We start from the raw sequence: 17,050 nt of genomic DNA on the forward strand, positions 1-17,050 counted from the left end.
CGACTCTGCGCTGCATCCCTCATTTCTACAGAAGCCCTTTCTGTAGAAATGAGTCTTCAGAGGTGAAGGAGCTGCAGAGTAAAGAGAGGGAAGATTCTGCGAGATGATTGGCTGAGCTGAGTTTGAACCCAAACTCATGAATAAGACATGAGACAGAGCGAGTGGAGCGACAGCAGACCTCCAGAGCGGCGCCCCTCCACCCCGCCAACAACAGCCCAACTCCCCGTTTAGCTTCGCTTCTCAACCGGTTTTTTTCATGGAGGGACGACAGGTTTACGAGGCTCCGCTAATGGGACAGTGATGAGCTGCCACACAAACAGGGATGTGGCACAGGGATGTGAAGAAAGACAGATGGGGACGTTTCAGGACTCTGAGGCTTTCATGTGATTCTGTCTGTGGTTCAATGTTTAAAAACCTGTGTCTGCTTTAAGGGATTGAATTTGAGGAAACAGGTTTTTCAATATTTCTAGGTTAATGCAGTGAAGAGGATGAGATTTCAGACTGAAATGAAAAAGAGAACAGAAACGAGTCGGTGTTTGTCTCCCACTTCATTCTGAGACGTCCTGAAAAGATTTAACTGACAAGATGAGATTTGAGGTCGTCTGGAGGGATGAAGCTTTTAAAAAACGCTTTCATAGTCTTAAATTCTGATAATCAACTTTAAGACTTTCTAATTACTTTTAGAAACTCAACAAAGAAAAGGATGTGTTCATTTTGTACCAATCTGTAAATCTGTAAATCTGTCACTGTGAAAAACTCACTACGTTTTAAAGGTAAACTGAGGTTATCAGATTAATGTAATAGTAGAGTCACAGTGTGGTGATTATAAACAGAGCTGTGGGAACTCCCCCCCCCCCCCACACACACACACACACACACACACACACACACACAACAACTCCTGTTAATCCTGGGCACCATCTGGGAGATCCTTGTGATCTGGGGGACAGCAGTCGAGCGTGGGACAGATACACCAGATGTGAGGGGACAGATTTTTGGGTCACAGACAAATCGTCAAAGTCTGTAAACATAAAGACGTGTTGAGGTGGAGTCATGTGACATCTGTCATCTGTCAGAGGGACCACCACCCACATATACATATCCTCTTTATATACAGTCACTGATCCTCTTTATATACAGTCGCTGATCATCTTTATATACAGTCACTGATCATCTTTATATACAGTCACTGATCATCTTTATATACAGTCACTGATCATCTTTATATACAGTCACTGATGGTCTTTATATACAGTCACTGATGGTCTTTATATACAGTCACTGATCATCTTTATATACAGTCACTGATCCTCTTTATATACAGTCACTGATCGTCTTTATATACAGTCACTGATCATCTTTATATACAGTCACTGATCCTCTTTATATACAGTCACTGATCGTCTTTATATACAGTCACTGATGGTCTTTATATACAGTCACTGATGGTCTTTATATACAGTCACTGATCCTCTTTATATACAGTCACTGATCATCTTTATATACAGTCACTGATGGTCTTTATATACAGTCAGTGATCATCTTTATATACAGTCACTGATCATCTTTATATACAGTCACTGATCATCTTTATATACAGTCACTGATGGTCTTTATATACAGTCACTGATGGTCTTTATATACAGTCACTGATGGTCTTTATATACAGTCACTGATCATCTTTATATACAGTCACTGATCATCTTTATATACAGTCACTGATGGTCTTTATATACAGTCACTGATCATCTTTATATACAGTCACTGATCATCTTTATATATAGTCACTGATCATCTTTATATACAGTCACTGATCATCTTTATATACAGTCACTGATGGTCTTTATATACAGTCACTGATGGTCTTTATATACAGTCACTGATCATCTTTATATACAGTCACTGATGGTCTTTATATACAGTCGCTGATCATCTTTATATACAGTCACTGATGGGCTTTATATACAGTCACTGATCATCTTTATATACAGTCACTGATCATCTTTATATACAGTCACTGATGGTCTTTATATACAGTCACTGATCGTCTTTATATACAGTCACTGATGGTCTTTATATACAGTCACTGATGGTCTTTATATACAGTCACTGATAATCTTTATATACAGTCACTGATCCTCTTTATATACAGTAATAATCATATATACCCTTAGCATCACTTACTGTTTCTGTTGCTCTTCAGTTTGGACAGCAGCTTCTGGGTGGACGTCAGGTCTCCGCTCTTCACCGCCTGCAGCAGGTCCTGCTCCTTCCCCATGCTCCTGCCTCCTCCTCTTCGAACCGGCTGTGTTTTAAAAATCCCGCCGCCTCGTCAGAGCGCCATGCTGAGCGCCATGCAGAGCGGCGGAGACGTGGACGTGCCTCAGGTGAGACGCTCCGTGCCTCTGACGCTCAGCCAGGAAACACCAAGTGATAACTCCTCTGTGATATTTCCTCAGAGCCCGGAGAGAAAGACAAGTCGTGATTTCCTGATCAGACTTTTCTTCTTTTCACTTTTAGTTTCGGGGGGAGATGTTATATCCGGGGGGGGGGGGGGGTGTGCAGAGCTGATGTGATTGGAGGAGTAGAGGGCATCGGGGGGGTGATGTGCTCAGGACTGAGAGGGAGAAGAAACGAGAAAAACAGATCAGTTCATCTGTCAGAATGACAACCACAGTAGCAGAGAAACTCTTCATCACATCACACTGAACGACTCCTCATCCTCACACAGGTCATCACAGGTCATCACAGGTAAACCAGTTAAACCACAGGTCATCATAGTTAAACCAGTTAAACCACAGGTCATCACAGGTAAACCAGTTAAACCACAGGTCATCACAGGTAAACCAGTTAAACCACAGGTCATCACAGTTAAACCACAGGTCATCACAGTTAAACCAGTTAAACCACAGGTCATCACAGTTAAACCAGTTAAACCACAGGTCATCACAGTTAAACCACAGGTCATCACGGTTAAACCAGTTAAACCACAGGTCATCATAGTTAAACCAGTTAAACCACAGGTCATCATAGTTAAACCAGTTAAACCACAGGTCATCACAGGTAAACCACAGGTCATCACAGTTAAACCAGTTAAACCACAGGTCATCACAGTTAAACCACAGGTCATCACAGTTAAACCAGTTAAACCACAGGTCATCATAGTTAAACCAGTTAAACCACAGGTCATCATAGTTAAACCAGTTAAACCACAGGTCATCATAGTTAAACCAGTTAAACCACAGGTCATCATAGTTAAACCAGTTAAACCACAGGTCATCACAGGTAAACCAGTTAAACCACAGGTCATCACAGTTAAACCACAGGTCATCATAGTTAAACCAGTTAAACCACAGGTCATCATAGTTTCTTAATTAAATCTCAATTTAAATGTGATGATTCTTTACAGGCTTTGTCCACAGGTCTCTGTTATTAAAGACATCACTGTTGCCATGGTTACATCTAGCGTCCATGCAGCCAGAGTAGTAGTAGAAGTAGTAGTAGTAATAGTAGTAATAGTAACAGTACTTATTAAACTAGTTAAACTAGTTTGGAGTTTCCCAGCCTCTAAATCAGAGAATTTGAAAAACTCTGCTGGTCTGGTTTTATTTTAAAACAGTTCTAAATCACTGCCTCCATCACTGAGCTGCCTCCATCTCTGAGCTGCCTCCATCACTGAGCTGCCTCCATCACTGAGCTGCCTCCATCTCTGAGCTGCCTCCATCACTGAGCTGCCTCCATCTCTGAGCTGCCTCCATCACTGAGCTGCCTCCATCACTGAGCTGCCTCCATCACTGAGCTGCCTCCATCTCTGAGCTGCCTCCATCACTGAGCTGCCTCCATCACTGAGCTGCCTCCATCTCTGAGCTGCCTCCATCACTGAGCTGCCTCCATCTCTGAGCTGCCTCCATCACTGAGCTGCCTCCATCTCTGAGCTGCCTCCATCACTGAGCTGCCTCCATCTCTGAGCTGCCTCCATCACTGAGCTGCCTCCATCACTGAGTTGCCTCCATCTCTGAGCTGCCTCCATCTCTGAGCTCCATCACTCCAGCTCCATCACTCCAGCTCCATCACTGAGCTCCATCACTCCAGCTCCATCTCTGAGCTCCATCACTGAGCTCCATCACTCCAGCTCCATCACTGAGCTCCATCACTGAGCTCCATCACTCCAGCTCCATCACTGAGCTCCATCACTCCAGCTCCATCACTGAGCTCCATCACTGAGCTCCATCACTCCAGCTCCATCTCTGAGCTCCATCACTCCAGCTCCATCACTGAGCTCCATCACTGAGCTCCATCACTCCAGCTCCATCACTCCAGTTCCATCACTGAGCTCCATCACTCCAGTTCCATCACTGAGCTCCATCACTCCAGCTCCATCACTGAGCTCTATCACTGAGCTCCATCACTGAGCTGCCTCCATCTCTGAGCTGCCTCCATCACTGAGCTGCCTCCATCACTGAGTTGCCTCCATCTCTGAGCTGCCTCCATCTCTGAGCTGCCTCCATCACTCCAGCTCCATCACTGAGCTCCATCACTGAGCTCCATCACTCCAGCTCCATCACTGAGCTCCATCACTGAGCTCCATCACTCCAGCTCCATCACTGAGCTCCATCACTGAGCTCCATCACTCCAACTCCATCACTGAGCTCCATCACTGAGCTCCATCACTGAGCTCCATCACTCCAACTCCATCACTGAGCTCCATCACTGAGCTCCATCACTCCAACTCCATCACTGAGCTCCATCACTCCAACTCCATCACTGAGCTCCATCACTCCAACTCCATCACTGAGCTCCATCTCTGAGCTCCATCACTCCAACTCCATCACTGAGCTCCATCACTCCAGCTCCATCACTGAGCTCCATCACTCCAGCTCCATCACTCCAGCTCCATCACTGAGCTCCATCACTCCAGCTCCATCACTGAGCTCCATCACTGAGCTCCATCACTCCAGCTCCATCACTGAGCTCCATCTCTGAGCTCCATCACTGAGCTCCATCACTCCAGCTCCATCACTGAGCTCCATCACTCCAGCTCCATCACTCCAGCTCCATCACTGAGCTCCATCACTCCAGCTCCATCACTGAGCTCCATCACTGAGCTCCATCACTCCAGCTCCATCACTGAGCTCCATCACTCCAGCTCCATCACTGAGCTCCATCACTGAGCTCCATCACTCCAGCTCCATCTCTGAGCTCCATCACTCCAGCTCCATCACTGAGCTCCATCACTGAGCTCCATCACTCCAGCTCCATCACTGAGCTCCATCACTCCAGCTCCATCTCTGAGCTCCATCACTGAGCTCCATCACTCCAGCTCCATCACTGAGCTCCATCACTCCAGCTCCATCACTCCAGCTCCATCACTGAGCTCCATCACTCCAGCTCCATCACTCCAGTTCCATCACTGAGCTCCATCACTGAGCTCCATCACTCCAGCTCCATCTCTGAGCTCCATCACTGAGCTCCATCACTCCAGCTCCATCACTCCAGCTCCATCTCTGAGCTCCATCACTCCAGCTCCATCACTCCAGCTCCATCACTGAGCTCCATCACTGAGCTCCATCACTCCAGCTCCATCACTGAGCTCCATCACTGAGCTCCATCACTCCAGCTCCATCACTGAGCTCCATCACTCCAGTTCCATCACTGAGCTCCATCACTCCAGTTCCATCACTGAGCTCCATCACTGAGCTCCATCACTCCAGCTCCATCACTGAGCTCCATCACTGAGCTCCATCTCTGAGCTCCATCACTCCAGCTCCATCACTGAGCTCCATCACTCCAGCTCCATCACTGAGCTCCATCACTGAGCTCCATCACTCCAGCTCCATCACTGAGCTCCATCACTCCAGCTCCATCACTGAGCTCCATCACTGAGCTCCATCTCTGAGCTCCATCACTCCAGTTCCATCACTGAGCTCCATCACTCCAGTTCCATCACTGAGCTCCATCACTCCAGCTCCATCACTGAGCTCCATCACTCCAGTTCCATCACTGAGCTCCATCACTGAGCTCCATCACTGAGCTCCATCTCTGAGCTCCATCACTCCAGTTCCATCACTGAGCTCCATCACTCCAGTTCCATCTCTGAGCTCCATCACTCCAGTTCCATCACTGAGCTCCATCACTCCAGTTCCATCACTGAGCTCCATCACTCCAGTTCCATCACTGAGCTCCATCACTCCAGCTCCATCACTGAGCTCCATCTCTGAGCTCCATCACTCCAGCTCCATCACTGAGCTCCATCACTCCAGCTCCATCACTGAGCTCCATCACTGAGCTCCATCACTCCAGCTCCATCACTCCAGCTCCATCACTCCAGCTCCATCACTGAGCTCCATCACTCCAGCTCCATCTCTGAGCTCCATCACTCCAGCTCCATCACTCCAGCTCCATCACTCCAGCTCCATCTCTGAGCTCCATCACTCCAGCTCCATCTCTGAGCTCCATCACTGAGCTCCATCACTCCAGCTCCATCTCTGGCCTCACATCCAGGACAGATCAGTGACATCACAGAAACAGGTCGACTGCAGAGAGAGAGGACCAATCAGAGACAGAGCTGTCCGTCCCAGTTACACCATCATGTCCCTGTTATCCTAGTTAGTGGGTAGGTTAGTGTGTTAGTTAGTGTGTAGGTTAGTGTGTTAGTTAGTGGGTAGGTTAGTGTGTTAGTTAGTGGGTAGGTTAGTGTGTTAGTTAGTGTGTAGGTTAGTGTGTTAGTTAGTGGGTAGGTTAGTGTGTTAGTTAGTGGGTAGGTTAGTGTGTTAGTTAGTGGGTAGGTTAGTGTGTTAGTTAGTGTGTAGGTTAGTGTGTTAGTTAGTGGGTAGGTTAGTGTGTTAGTTAGTGGGTAGGTTAGTGTGTAGGTTAGTGTGTAGGTTAGTGTGTTAGTTAGTGTGAAGGTTAGTGTGTTAGTCAGTGTGTAGGTTAGTGTGTAAGTTAGTGTGTTAGTCAGTGTGAAGGTTAGTGTGTAAGTTAGTGTGTAGGTTAGTGTGTAAGTTAGTGTGTTAGTCAGTGTGAAGGTTAGTGTGTTAGTTAGTGTGTAGGTTAGTGTGTTAGTTAGTGTGTAGGTTAGTGTGTTAGTTAGTGGGTAGGTTAGTGTGTTACTTAGTGGGTAGGTTAGTGTGTTAGTCAGTGGGTAGGTTAGTGTGTTAGTTAGTGGGTAGGTTAGTGTGTTACTTAGTGGGTAGGTTAGTGTGTTAGTCAGTGGGTAGGTTAGTGTGTTAGTTAGTGGGTAGGTTAGTGTGTTAGTTAGTGGGTAGGTTAGTGTGTTAGTCAGTGTGTTAGTTAGTGTGTAGGTTAGTGTGTTAGTTAGTGTGTAGGTTAGTGTGTTAGTCAGTGTGTAGGTTAGTGTGTTAGTCAGTGTGTAGGTTAGTGTGTTAGTTAGTGTGTTAGTCAGTGTGTAGGTTAGTGTGTTAGTTAGTGTGTAGGTTAGTGTGTTAGTCAGTGTGTAGGTTAGTGTGTTAGTCAGTGTGTAGGTTAGTGTGTTAGTTAGTGTGTTAGTCAGTGTGTAGGTTAGTGTGTTAGTTAGTGTGTAGGTTAGTGTGTTAGTCAGTGTGTTAGTTAGTGTGTTAGTTAGTGTGTTAGTTAGCGTGTAGGTTAGTGTGTTACTTAGTGTGTAGGTTAGTGTGTTAGTCAGTGTGTAGGTCAGTGTGTTAGTCAGTGTGTTAGTCAGTGTGTAGGTTAGTGTGTTAGTCAGTGTGTAGGTTAGTGTGTTAGTTAGTGTGTAGGTTAGTGTGTTAGTCAGTGTGTAGGTTAGTGTGTTAGTTAGTGTGTAGGTTAGTGTGTTAGTCAGTGTGTAGGTTAGTGTGTTAGTTAGTGTGTTAGTCAGTGTGTTAGTCAGTGTGTAGGTTAGTGTGTAGGTTAGTGTGTTAGTCAGTGTGTTAGTCAGTGTGTAGGTTAGTGTGTTAGTTAGTGTGTTAGTCAGTGTGTAGGTTAGTGTGTTAGTTAGTGTGTTAGTCAGTGTGTAGGTTAGTGTGTTAGTTAGTGTGTATGTTAGTGTGTTAGTCAGTGTGTAGGTTAGTGTGTTAGTTAGTGTGTAGGTTAGTGTGTTAGTTAGTGTGTTAGTCAGTGTGTAGGTTAGTGTGTTAGTTAGTGTGTTAGTCAGTGTGTAGGTTAGTGTGTTAGTCAGTGTGTAGGTTAGTGTGTTAGTTAGTGTGTTAGTTAGTGTGTTAGTCAGTGTGTAGGTTAGTGTGTTAGTTAGTGTGTTAGTTAGTGTGTTAGTCAGTGTGTAGGTTAGTGTGTTAGTCAGTGTGTTAGTCAGTGTGTAGGTTAGTGTGTAGGTTAGTGTGTAGGTTAGTGTGTTAGTTAGTGTGTAGGTTAGTGTGTTAGTCAGTGTGTTAGTCAGTGTGTAGGTTAGTGTGTTAGTTAGTGTGTAGGTTAGTGTGTTAGTTAGTGTGTTAGCCAGTGTGTTAGTCAGTGTGTAGGTTAGTGTGTAGGTTAGTGTGTAGGTTAGTGTGTTAGTCAGTGTGTTAGTCAGTGTGTAGGTTAGTGTGTTAGTTAGTGTGTAGGTTAGTGTGTTAGTCAGTGTGTAGGTTAGTGTGTTAGTCAGTGTGTAGGTTAGTGTGTAGGTTAGTGTGTTAGTTAGTGTGTTAGTCAGTGTGTAGGTTAGTGTGTTAGTTAGTGTGTAGGTTAGTGTGTTAGTCAGTGTGTTAGTCAGTGTGTAGGTTAGTGTGTTAGTTAGTGTGTAGGTTAGTGTGTTAGTTAGTGTGTAGGTTAGTGTGTTAGCCAGTGTGTTAGTCAGTGTGTAGGTTAGTGTGTAGGTTAGTGTGTAGGTTAGTGTGTTAGTTAGTGTGTAGGTTAGTGTGTAGGTTAGTGTGTTAGTCAGTGTGTAGGTTAGTGTGTAGGTTAGTGTGTTAGTTAGTGTGTAGGTTAGTGTGTTAGTCAGTGTGTAGGTTAGTGTGTTAGTCAGTGTGTAGGTTAGTGTGTTAGTCAGTGGGTAGGTTAGTGTGTTAGTTAGTGTGTTAGTCAGTGTGTAGGTTAGTGTGTTAGTTAGTGTGTTAGTCAGTGTGTAGGTTAGTGTGTTAGTTAGTGTGTAGGTTAGTGTGTTAGTCAGTGTGTTAGTCAGTGTGTGGGTTAGTGTGTAGGTTAGTGTGTTAGTCAGTGTGTAGGTTAGTGTGTTAGTCAGTGTGTTAGTCAGTGTGTTAGTCAGTGTGTAGGTTAGTGTGTAGGTTAGTGTGTTAGTTAGTGTGTAGGTTAGTGTGTTAGTCAGTGTGTAGGTTAGTGTGTTAGTCAGTGGGTAGGTTAGTGTGTTAGTTAGTGTGTTAGTCAGTGTGTAGGTTAGTGTGTTAGTTAGTGTGTTAGTTAGTGTGTCAGTAACCGTCAATTCTCCGACTGAGGTAATCTATAACTAAACCTGGTTAAACGTGGAGACTAACCTGTGGACAGAGGGTAGTTAGTTTAGTTTGGACCCGGAGACTCACCTCCTCTCTGACCTGTGGACACAGGTTAGTTAGTTGAACTAACCTGTGGAGGGTAGTTAGTTAGTTGGTTGAGACCCACCTCCTCTCCGGCCTGTCAGTCTCTCTCCAGCCGCCCTCAGTGACCGGAACCCGGCTTCAGTGTGAGCGGAGCCTCGGGGACCAACTCGGATTCTTTGGTTTTTATTCCACAAACTTTTCCCGGATCTTGATCGTGATCCAGATCCGGAGGAACCCACGTACGGATTTGACGCAGGTTGTAACTTTCGCACTTTACGCTTCTCTCCGAACCTTCGTCCACTTTCTCCCGAGCGGAGTCTCCGAGTGTCCGGATCGTCGAGGCGCCGTGAACACAACACACATCCGGCTGGCACTTTCAACATAAAGCTCTTTAAATCAAATCAGTCAAAATCCTCAACGAGACCTCGTCACGTGTCTAAATGTGTTTTTACTCTTGTTCTTTGATTTGAGTCATTTCAGTAAGTTTCTTATTGTTTACATTCATTTTTTCATTGCTAGCTGCGAAAGGTGCTTTATGAATAAATACCTTTTATTTTCAATATTGGTCTTTTTATACACTGTTTATGTTTTATTTATTTAATCAAAGGAATGATCATTCAAACAGAATCAATAACTATGAAAATACCAAAATAAACCTTCATCTACTTATTTAATTATTCTTGACTTGCTGAAATAAATAATTAGGATAAGTTGTGGGTTTGTAATACATTTAATGTATTCATGTGTTGTCGCCTTACTCCAAATATGTAATAAACAACTTTTCTACTGTACTGGACTCATTTTATACACAGATGCAGTTTTTAAACTTCATAACTGAAAACTAAAGGTGCATCAATACTTTACTCTTTGTATTTTTTAATAGTTTAGATTCATTTGTATGTGATGCTGTGATTATTTTCACGAGGTTATATTGGATGGTTCCTCGCAGTAAAAATACTTCATCACAATTCTCTCAGTAGAAGACGAACACACAATGTTGGCTGCTTTTATTTTGAAGAGTCAATCGCCCCCTTTTCCGGTGATCGTCTGGCTCTTGTTTTTATTTTATTTTTTATTTGATCATATATCCAGATATTCGCACTTTGATTTAAATACAATTTTAATTCACTGACTCATTAACCTGGAATCAAACACGATGCTTTTTGATGATTCTTCTTCTTTCTCCAAGTTTGTTCCACCACTTTTAGATTCTCACTCAGATTTTTTCAATAATGAGACTTTAGCTTATTAAGAAATAATAATAATAATATTGTTATAATAAAATTATTGTTATTCTTTTTATTATTATTATTATCCGTTGTAGAAATAGTGGTAGTATTGTCGTAGTAGTAGTAGTAGAGTTTCTGAAGAGGGGGAACCGGATTTATGGGGGAAATTATTTTTACATTGATTTTATGTTTAAAACATTTATTTTATATTTTCTGTTTTAAAGATGAAAAATGTGTTTGTTTATCAGCAGAAATAATTTTAAAACGTCAAAGAAAAAAGAGAAAAACTCAGTTTGTTTTTGTCTGATCAACGTCTGTTCATCTGATCAATGCTGCCACCTGCTGTCTGCTCACTGACATGACAACACACACACACACACACACACACACGCAGCAGTGTTGTAATAAACATTACGTTTAAAATTAGAAATAAAACACAGGATCCAGTTTAATAAACTGAAAACAACAAATTTAAACTGTGAATAAACTTAAATAGTTTTAAAACTTTATCGACTAAAGTCTCAACACATGACAGCTCTCTACAGGGAAGACATCTGGATCGCCCCCTGGTGGCGATCAAACAATCAGACACGTAAAGATGACGTCTTTACTCCAGAAATGAAGCCAAAGTCTCTCCGATACAAACGCTGCCATCTTGGTAAATGGTTTGTATTTATATAGCACTCAAAGCTCTTTACGGTACATTCACACAGACACACAGACACACACACTCTATAAGCAACACTTTGTTGGTCTGTGAGGGGCAATTCAGGGTTCAGCATCTTGCCCAAGGACACTTCGGCATGCAGATGGGGAAGACTGGGGATCGAACTGCCGACCTTCAGGTGGGAGGACGACCGCTCTACCCCTCAGCCATAGCCGCCCAGTAGTGGCGGTGGTGATGACGTCATTTACAGTCAGAGTCTGTGCGGCAGTGATGAGCTTTGGAATCGAGGTCCCGCCCACACACACATTCGACCAATCATGAGTCAGTCTCGGCTGTCAATCATGATGCCTCAGGTCTGAGCTCACCTGTTTCATCCATGTTCTCATTTTCTGTTCGTTATAAACAACGTAGACATCAAATAACTCTGGATTTTATATATAATCTTAACATTTCATCTTCATCAACAACTGAAAACATTCAGCTTCACAGAAACTTAAAAACAGAAGAAAACAATAATAATAAAAGCGTCTACATCAGAGTCTGAGAATTTGTTTTAATTCATTATTCACTGTAAAAAATATCACTTTATATGTTCTGATGTTTAAACCTGCAGTTTATTGTACTGATGAAATGTAACAGTTATATTTAATAATCGTGATATTTTCATTAGTGTTTGAATCGTCTGACATTAAGAATCTTTAAATCCATTCAGTAGGTAGCAATACTCACATTTACCACTAGATGTCACTAAATGTCGGTTTGAATTTTACACATCAACAATTAACACGAACATTTACCATCGTTTTACTGAATCAAGAGTTTTTCCTTCTTTCATCAGAATAAATCCACAGCATCGAGTTTTTTACATATTTTTATTATCAAGAAAAAAGTTTTTACAGAAAAAATCTGAAATAAAACTCACAATAAATAAAGTTGGTTGAATTGTATACGTTAAAAAAAAAATCTTGACGTCGTTGATCGTCAGTGACGGACGATGCCCCAAAAACTGTTAAAAAACACTACGTTACCCAGAATGCAGCAGTAACAGTGCCTCTACAAGCAAGGGAGAAAACTCTTTGTCTCTTAAACAGAAAATAGTAAAGTTATAATATTCTCATAAAAAGGTTGTAACAAAGGAAACGTCTTAATATTCGTTTATACTGAGAAAATACTTACAATAATTTGAGAGAAGAGGAGTTTTTAAGTCCTAATATTGGAGAGAATTTTTTTATTATTTTATTGAGGAAAGTTCAAATATTTTGATATAAAATTTATAATTTAAAAAAATAGTAATATTTGGGTATTTTTTAGGAACTCAATTATTAATTAAGGAGAAAGTCAAATTATTCTGATATAAATTTAATATTTAGGTTATTAGTTATTTAGTAAAAAGGCATTAAATTCAAAATATTCTGATATGAATTTGTTACATTTCAAAAGCCTCAAGAGTTTAACAGGAAAAACTACATTTAAAGAAATTTTTTTTATAGATATCGTAATATCTTTACAAAAAAGCTAAAACAAAAAGCAGAAATATTTGAGGAGAAATAAACCCGTATATTTCTGGAAAAAGTTGTAGTATACACTTTTTTTCGAGTCATATGTGAATTACGTCAGTGCAAACTTTGTTTTTGAAATGTCAAAAACAAAGATCAACAAATGTGACCAAAGAATCTTAGCTTAGCTTAGCTTAGCATAAAGACGTTCTCAATAAATTCAATTCAAACTTTGACGTTTGTTTTTTTCAGCGACAGAAAACTTAAAAAGATCGAGAGAAAAAAACTAAAAACCTTTTAAAAACCCAAATAAATAAAAAACTAATTCTGAGGTACTTGTACTTCATGTGAGTATATACATGTTGTGCTGCTTCGTATTTTTACTCCACACACGATACTTTTGTTCTTTTACAGATTCAGATAAAATAAATAAATATAATCCGATAATAAATCAGCGTCTCAGGTTTCGTCTACGACATTTTACATTCGGTTGTGTGGAGGTTTGCGTTGCTATGGTAACAGTGATGGACGGCGTCTCAGAGCGAGTAGAGCTTCAGCTGCTCCTCCATGTCGCCCTCCGTCACCTCGCCGAGCGCCTCCTGGTTCTCCCTCAGCAGCAGGAAGATGGCCGCCAGCTGCTCCTGTTGCACCCTGGGAAATGAGTCCACACACACACACACACACACACAAACACACACGTACAATGTGAACGTGCTGCTGTCGGGTGGCGTTCAGAATTATGGCGGCAGGAAGTCGTGTCTGACGACTGTTCTAACGAAGAAAAGATCCACGGAAATCCCCGTTTACTACATCGTGGGTTTTTGTGTCAGAGAACTTGAGTTTCTTTGTTATTTTCACTTTTTAAACTGTTTTAATTCAGTACGAAGCCAAATGAACAAAAACAACCAGGAAACTAAATGAGAAAAAATATGAAACATTTTCCAAGACAAGCTGAGCGGCTGCTTCGGACACGCCCCCTAACGAAGCCAAGCAAAGTGAGAGCGAAGGTCCAATCACAGAGTGGAGCAGCTGACCAATCAGAGGCTTCATCAGGAGGGAGGGGGGTCTTAAAGAGACCGGAGCTGAAACCCAGAGTTTGAGACAGAGGCTGAAGAGAGGAGCTGCAGCGACGGACACTATGAGGACAGTGATTTGGAGCATGAAAACATTTGACAGTAATAACTCACATGAAGAAGAGCAGAACGTCTCCTTGAATTCAGATTCAGGAGTTTTCCAGTGAGCTGGAACAACTCGATTATAATGTATTCATTTGTAAACTGTATGAAGTTCTTTAAGTAAATGAGAATAAGCAAATTTCAGATTTGAACAACAATATAATTTAATAATCCAGAATTTACTGAATCCTCAAAAACAAACACGACAACAGACACGTGCACGTTTCACACTTTTATTTCATGTTTAAACCAAACTCAACAGTTTAATAGTTTTAATCAAATCACAGCACAATCATTCTTCTGCCCTTTAACACAACTACACACACACACACACACACACACGTTTCTGTTAACACAACTCTTAGTTTTCAGGGTTTGACAGAAAAATCTTTTAACACAGAAAGAAAGTTATAAAAAAAGCAGATTTCTGAGGCTATGACGTTTTCTCTTCAAACTCTGGAGCCAAAGAGGAAACAAAGCAAATGAACCAAAAATAAAGACGAGCAGATTTTTCATTTCCTACAAACTTCTCCTCTTCCTCCTCCTCTTCCTCACGATCCGCTGCGTCAGACAGACGAAGCTCGTGACGTCTTGTGTGGATCATTGTTCAGGAGCTCTGACAAGAAAAGATCAAATGAGTAAATCTATCAAATATAACATTTAGTATTTGTGTCTTTAAAACAGTTAAGATAAGAAACAGCTGATTCATCAGTTTAGTTTCACTCTGAATCCGTCTCATCAAATTTAATCAAAGGTTTTATTGAATACAAAGTTTGGAGAAGCAAAAAGAAAACACAGACATTGATTAAATAAATGTATCACTTACCTGTTTTCAAATAAATTTGGCTCTGATCTTTATTTTATTTATTGAAAATGTTACTTATCTGCTGCTGGATACAATATAATAGTTCAAATTATTTTTAACTTTACTTTACGTAATTAAACATTTGCTTTCAGTGTTGTTATTATGTTACTATTTCTAATGAAAGTCCCTAGGGGGCGATGTGGAGCATCACTGACACATTTTGTGTGTTGACAGATGTGAGGAGCTCCAGATGTTAGCGACTCACCGTTAGCTGTGGTGTTAGCGGCAGCATGCAGGGTTAGCAGCGGAGCAGCACAGCTGGTCACGTGATGCAGACGCAACATTCAACGAAAAGTCGGAGGAAGGAACCTGCTGACGTCGTGAACTTATCGGAACATAAATAAAAAATCATGAATTCAAAGCTGTTAAACCTGGAATATGCTCAACAGCGACGTGAGGAAATATTATTGATTTAACAGCTTTGATTAAAAAACCTGCAAAAAGAGTTTATAAAAGAAAAAGATCAAAGAGCCAAAAAGAAATAAATCTGAATGAAACAATACAAAGAACAAAAACCATAAAGCAAAACTTTGTCCTGTAGAGGGCGCTGGTGCACAAGCAGCAGGGGACACTTAAAAAATAATTAGAACTAAAAAACAAACTAATGAAACTTATTTTGAAACTGACAGACGACGAACGTTTCCTTGACGACGCTCTGATGTTTAATGTTCCTGTTACATGAACTCACATTTATATTTATTTGTTGTATTGTGAAGTCGTTTCTAAAACATCAGAACTCTGATATTTCACATGAAACAGTTTTACTTCCTGGTCCACGTTGATGTTTCCTTCCTGTTCTGTCGTTTCCTGCTCACTCGTCTCCTCTGACCTCACGTGACCCTCAGTGGATTCTCCAGCTCCTGAGGAGTTGCTGGTTTGAATCCTTGTTATTGTCTTATAAGAGGATAAAGTGAGTTCACCATCCGGAGCCTGAGACGCAGCGGTGGTGTAACAGCTGGTGACACTGAACCATGTGACCAAGAACCACTTTCAACCTGAGATTTATTTATTTAGTTTCAGATCATTTCTGAAGTTTCTCTTTCCAATGTCACAGGATCTTTTCTAAATGAATAAACACAAGTTAATGTTGTTAAATTAAATCAGTGAAATGCGATTTTAAAATCATGGGAGATGATTGATTAGGAGTTTATTGATTATGAATTAATACCTGTCAGCAGATAGAAGCTGATAGAAATAGATTGATCAGAATCCAGTATCGATTTCACTCGACTAAATACATCCTGGATTTTTGTTTAGATCAAATTTAACTAGATGTGAACTCGTGTGGGGAAGATGGGAGGGGCCTGGTTTTATGGTTTTATGGGAGGGGCCTGTAACACTGGGAAATAATCATAAACAGTTTTTTGTAAATATTGAATAAAATATTTTATTTCCAATTGACGCGGGCGTTGTGATTGGTTTGATCAGACTGAGGGGTTGATTTAAAGGAAGGGTGGAGGTTTGGTGGAGGTTTGGCAGGGGTCAGATGGAGGTCAGATGGAGGTTTGGGTGGAGGTCAGATGGAGGTCAGGTGGAGGTTTGGCAGGGGTCAGATGGAGGTCAGATGGAGGTCAGGTGGAGGTCAGATGGAGGTTTGGTGGAGGTTCAGGTGGAGGTTTGGCGGGGGTCAGATGGAGGTCAGATGGAGGTCAGGTGGAGGTCAGATGGAGGTCAGGTGGAGGTTTGGGTGGAGGTTTGGCAGGGGTCAGGTGGAGGTCAGATGGAGGTCAGGTGGAGGTTCAGGTGGAGGTTTGGGTGGAGGTTTGGCAGGGGTCAGGTGGAGGTCAGATGGAGGTCAGGTGGAGGTCAGATGGAGGTCAGATGGAGGTTTGGTGGAGGTTCAGGTGGAGGTTTGGCAGGGGTCAGATGGAGGTTTGGTGGAGGTTCAGGTGGAGGTTTGGCAGGGGTCAGGTGGAGGTCAGATGGAGGTCAGGTGGAGGTTCAGGTGGAGGTTTGGGTGGAGGTTTGGCAGGGGTCAGGTGGCGGTCAGATGGAGGTCAGGTGGAGGTTCAGGTGGAGGTTTGGGTGGAGGTTTGGCAGGGGTCAGATGGAGGTCAGGTGGAGGTCAGGTGGAGGTTCAGGTGGAGGTTTGGGTGGAGGTTTGGCAGGGGTCAGATGGAGGTCAGATGGAGGTCAGATGGAGGTCAGGTGGAGGTCAGGTGGAGGTTTGGGAAAACAGGTCAGGTTATACTTAAG

At 42.2% G+C, this 17,050-nt stretch overlaps 2 protein-coding genes across 11 annotated transcripts in view; both read right to left on the bottom strand.

Moving 5' to 3' along the window:
- LOC117766007 (caskin-2-like) overlaps nucleotides 1-15,190 on the bottom strand; it is a 51,281-nt gene extending 36,091 nt beyond the window's left edge. For all 7 annotated transcript variants that reach the window (XM_034592693.1, XM_034592692.1, XM_034592694.1 and 4 more), the window contains exons 1-3: nucleotides 15,060-15,190; nucleotides 14,519-14,605; nucleotides 2,185-2,295 (exon numbers count right to left, since the gene is read on the bottom strand). In XM_034592693.1, the coding sequence (XP_034448584.1) occupies nucleotides 2,185-2,278 (94 nt within the window). In that variant the 5' untranslated portion in view covers nucleotides 2,279-2,295; nucleotides 14,519-14,605; nucleotides 15,060-15,190. The remainder of the gene's footprint in view (nucleotides 1-2,184; nucleotides 2,296-14,518; nucleotides 14,606-15,059) is intronic.
- Nucleotides 13,136-17,050, bottom strand: part of si:ch73-366l1.5 (FILIA-N KH-like domain-containing protein) — a 39,459-nt gene continuing 35,544 nt past the window's right edge. For 3 of the 4 annotated variants that reach the window (XM_034592732.1, XM_034592731.1, XM_034592734.1), the window contains one exon: nucleotides 13,136-13,465. In XM_034592732.1, coding sequence (XP_034448623.1) covers nucleotides 13,351-13,465 — 115 coding nt within the window. In that variant the 3' untranslated portion in view covers nucleotides 13,136-13,350. The remainder of the gene's footprint in view (nucleotides 13,466-17,050) is intronic. The other variant, XM_034592735.1, reaches the window with a different exon arrangement.

Source organism: Hippoglossus hippoglossus, chromosome 8 (assembly GCF_009819705.1).
Source record: "Hippoglossus hippoglossus isolate fHipHip1 chromosome 8, fHipHip1.pri, whole genome shotgun sequence".
NCBI classification, from domain to species: domain Eukaryota; kingdom Metazoa; phylum Chordata; class Actinopteri; order Pleuronectiformes; family Pleuronectidae; genus Hippoglossus; species Hippoglossus hippoglossus.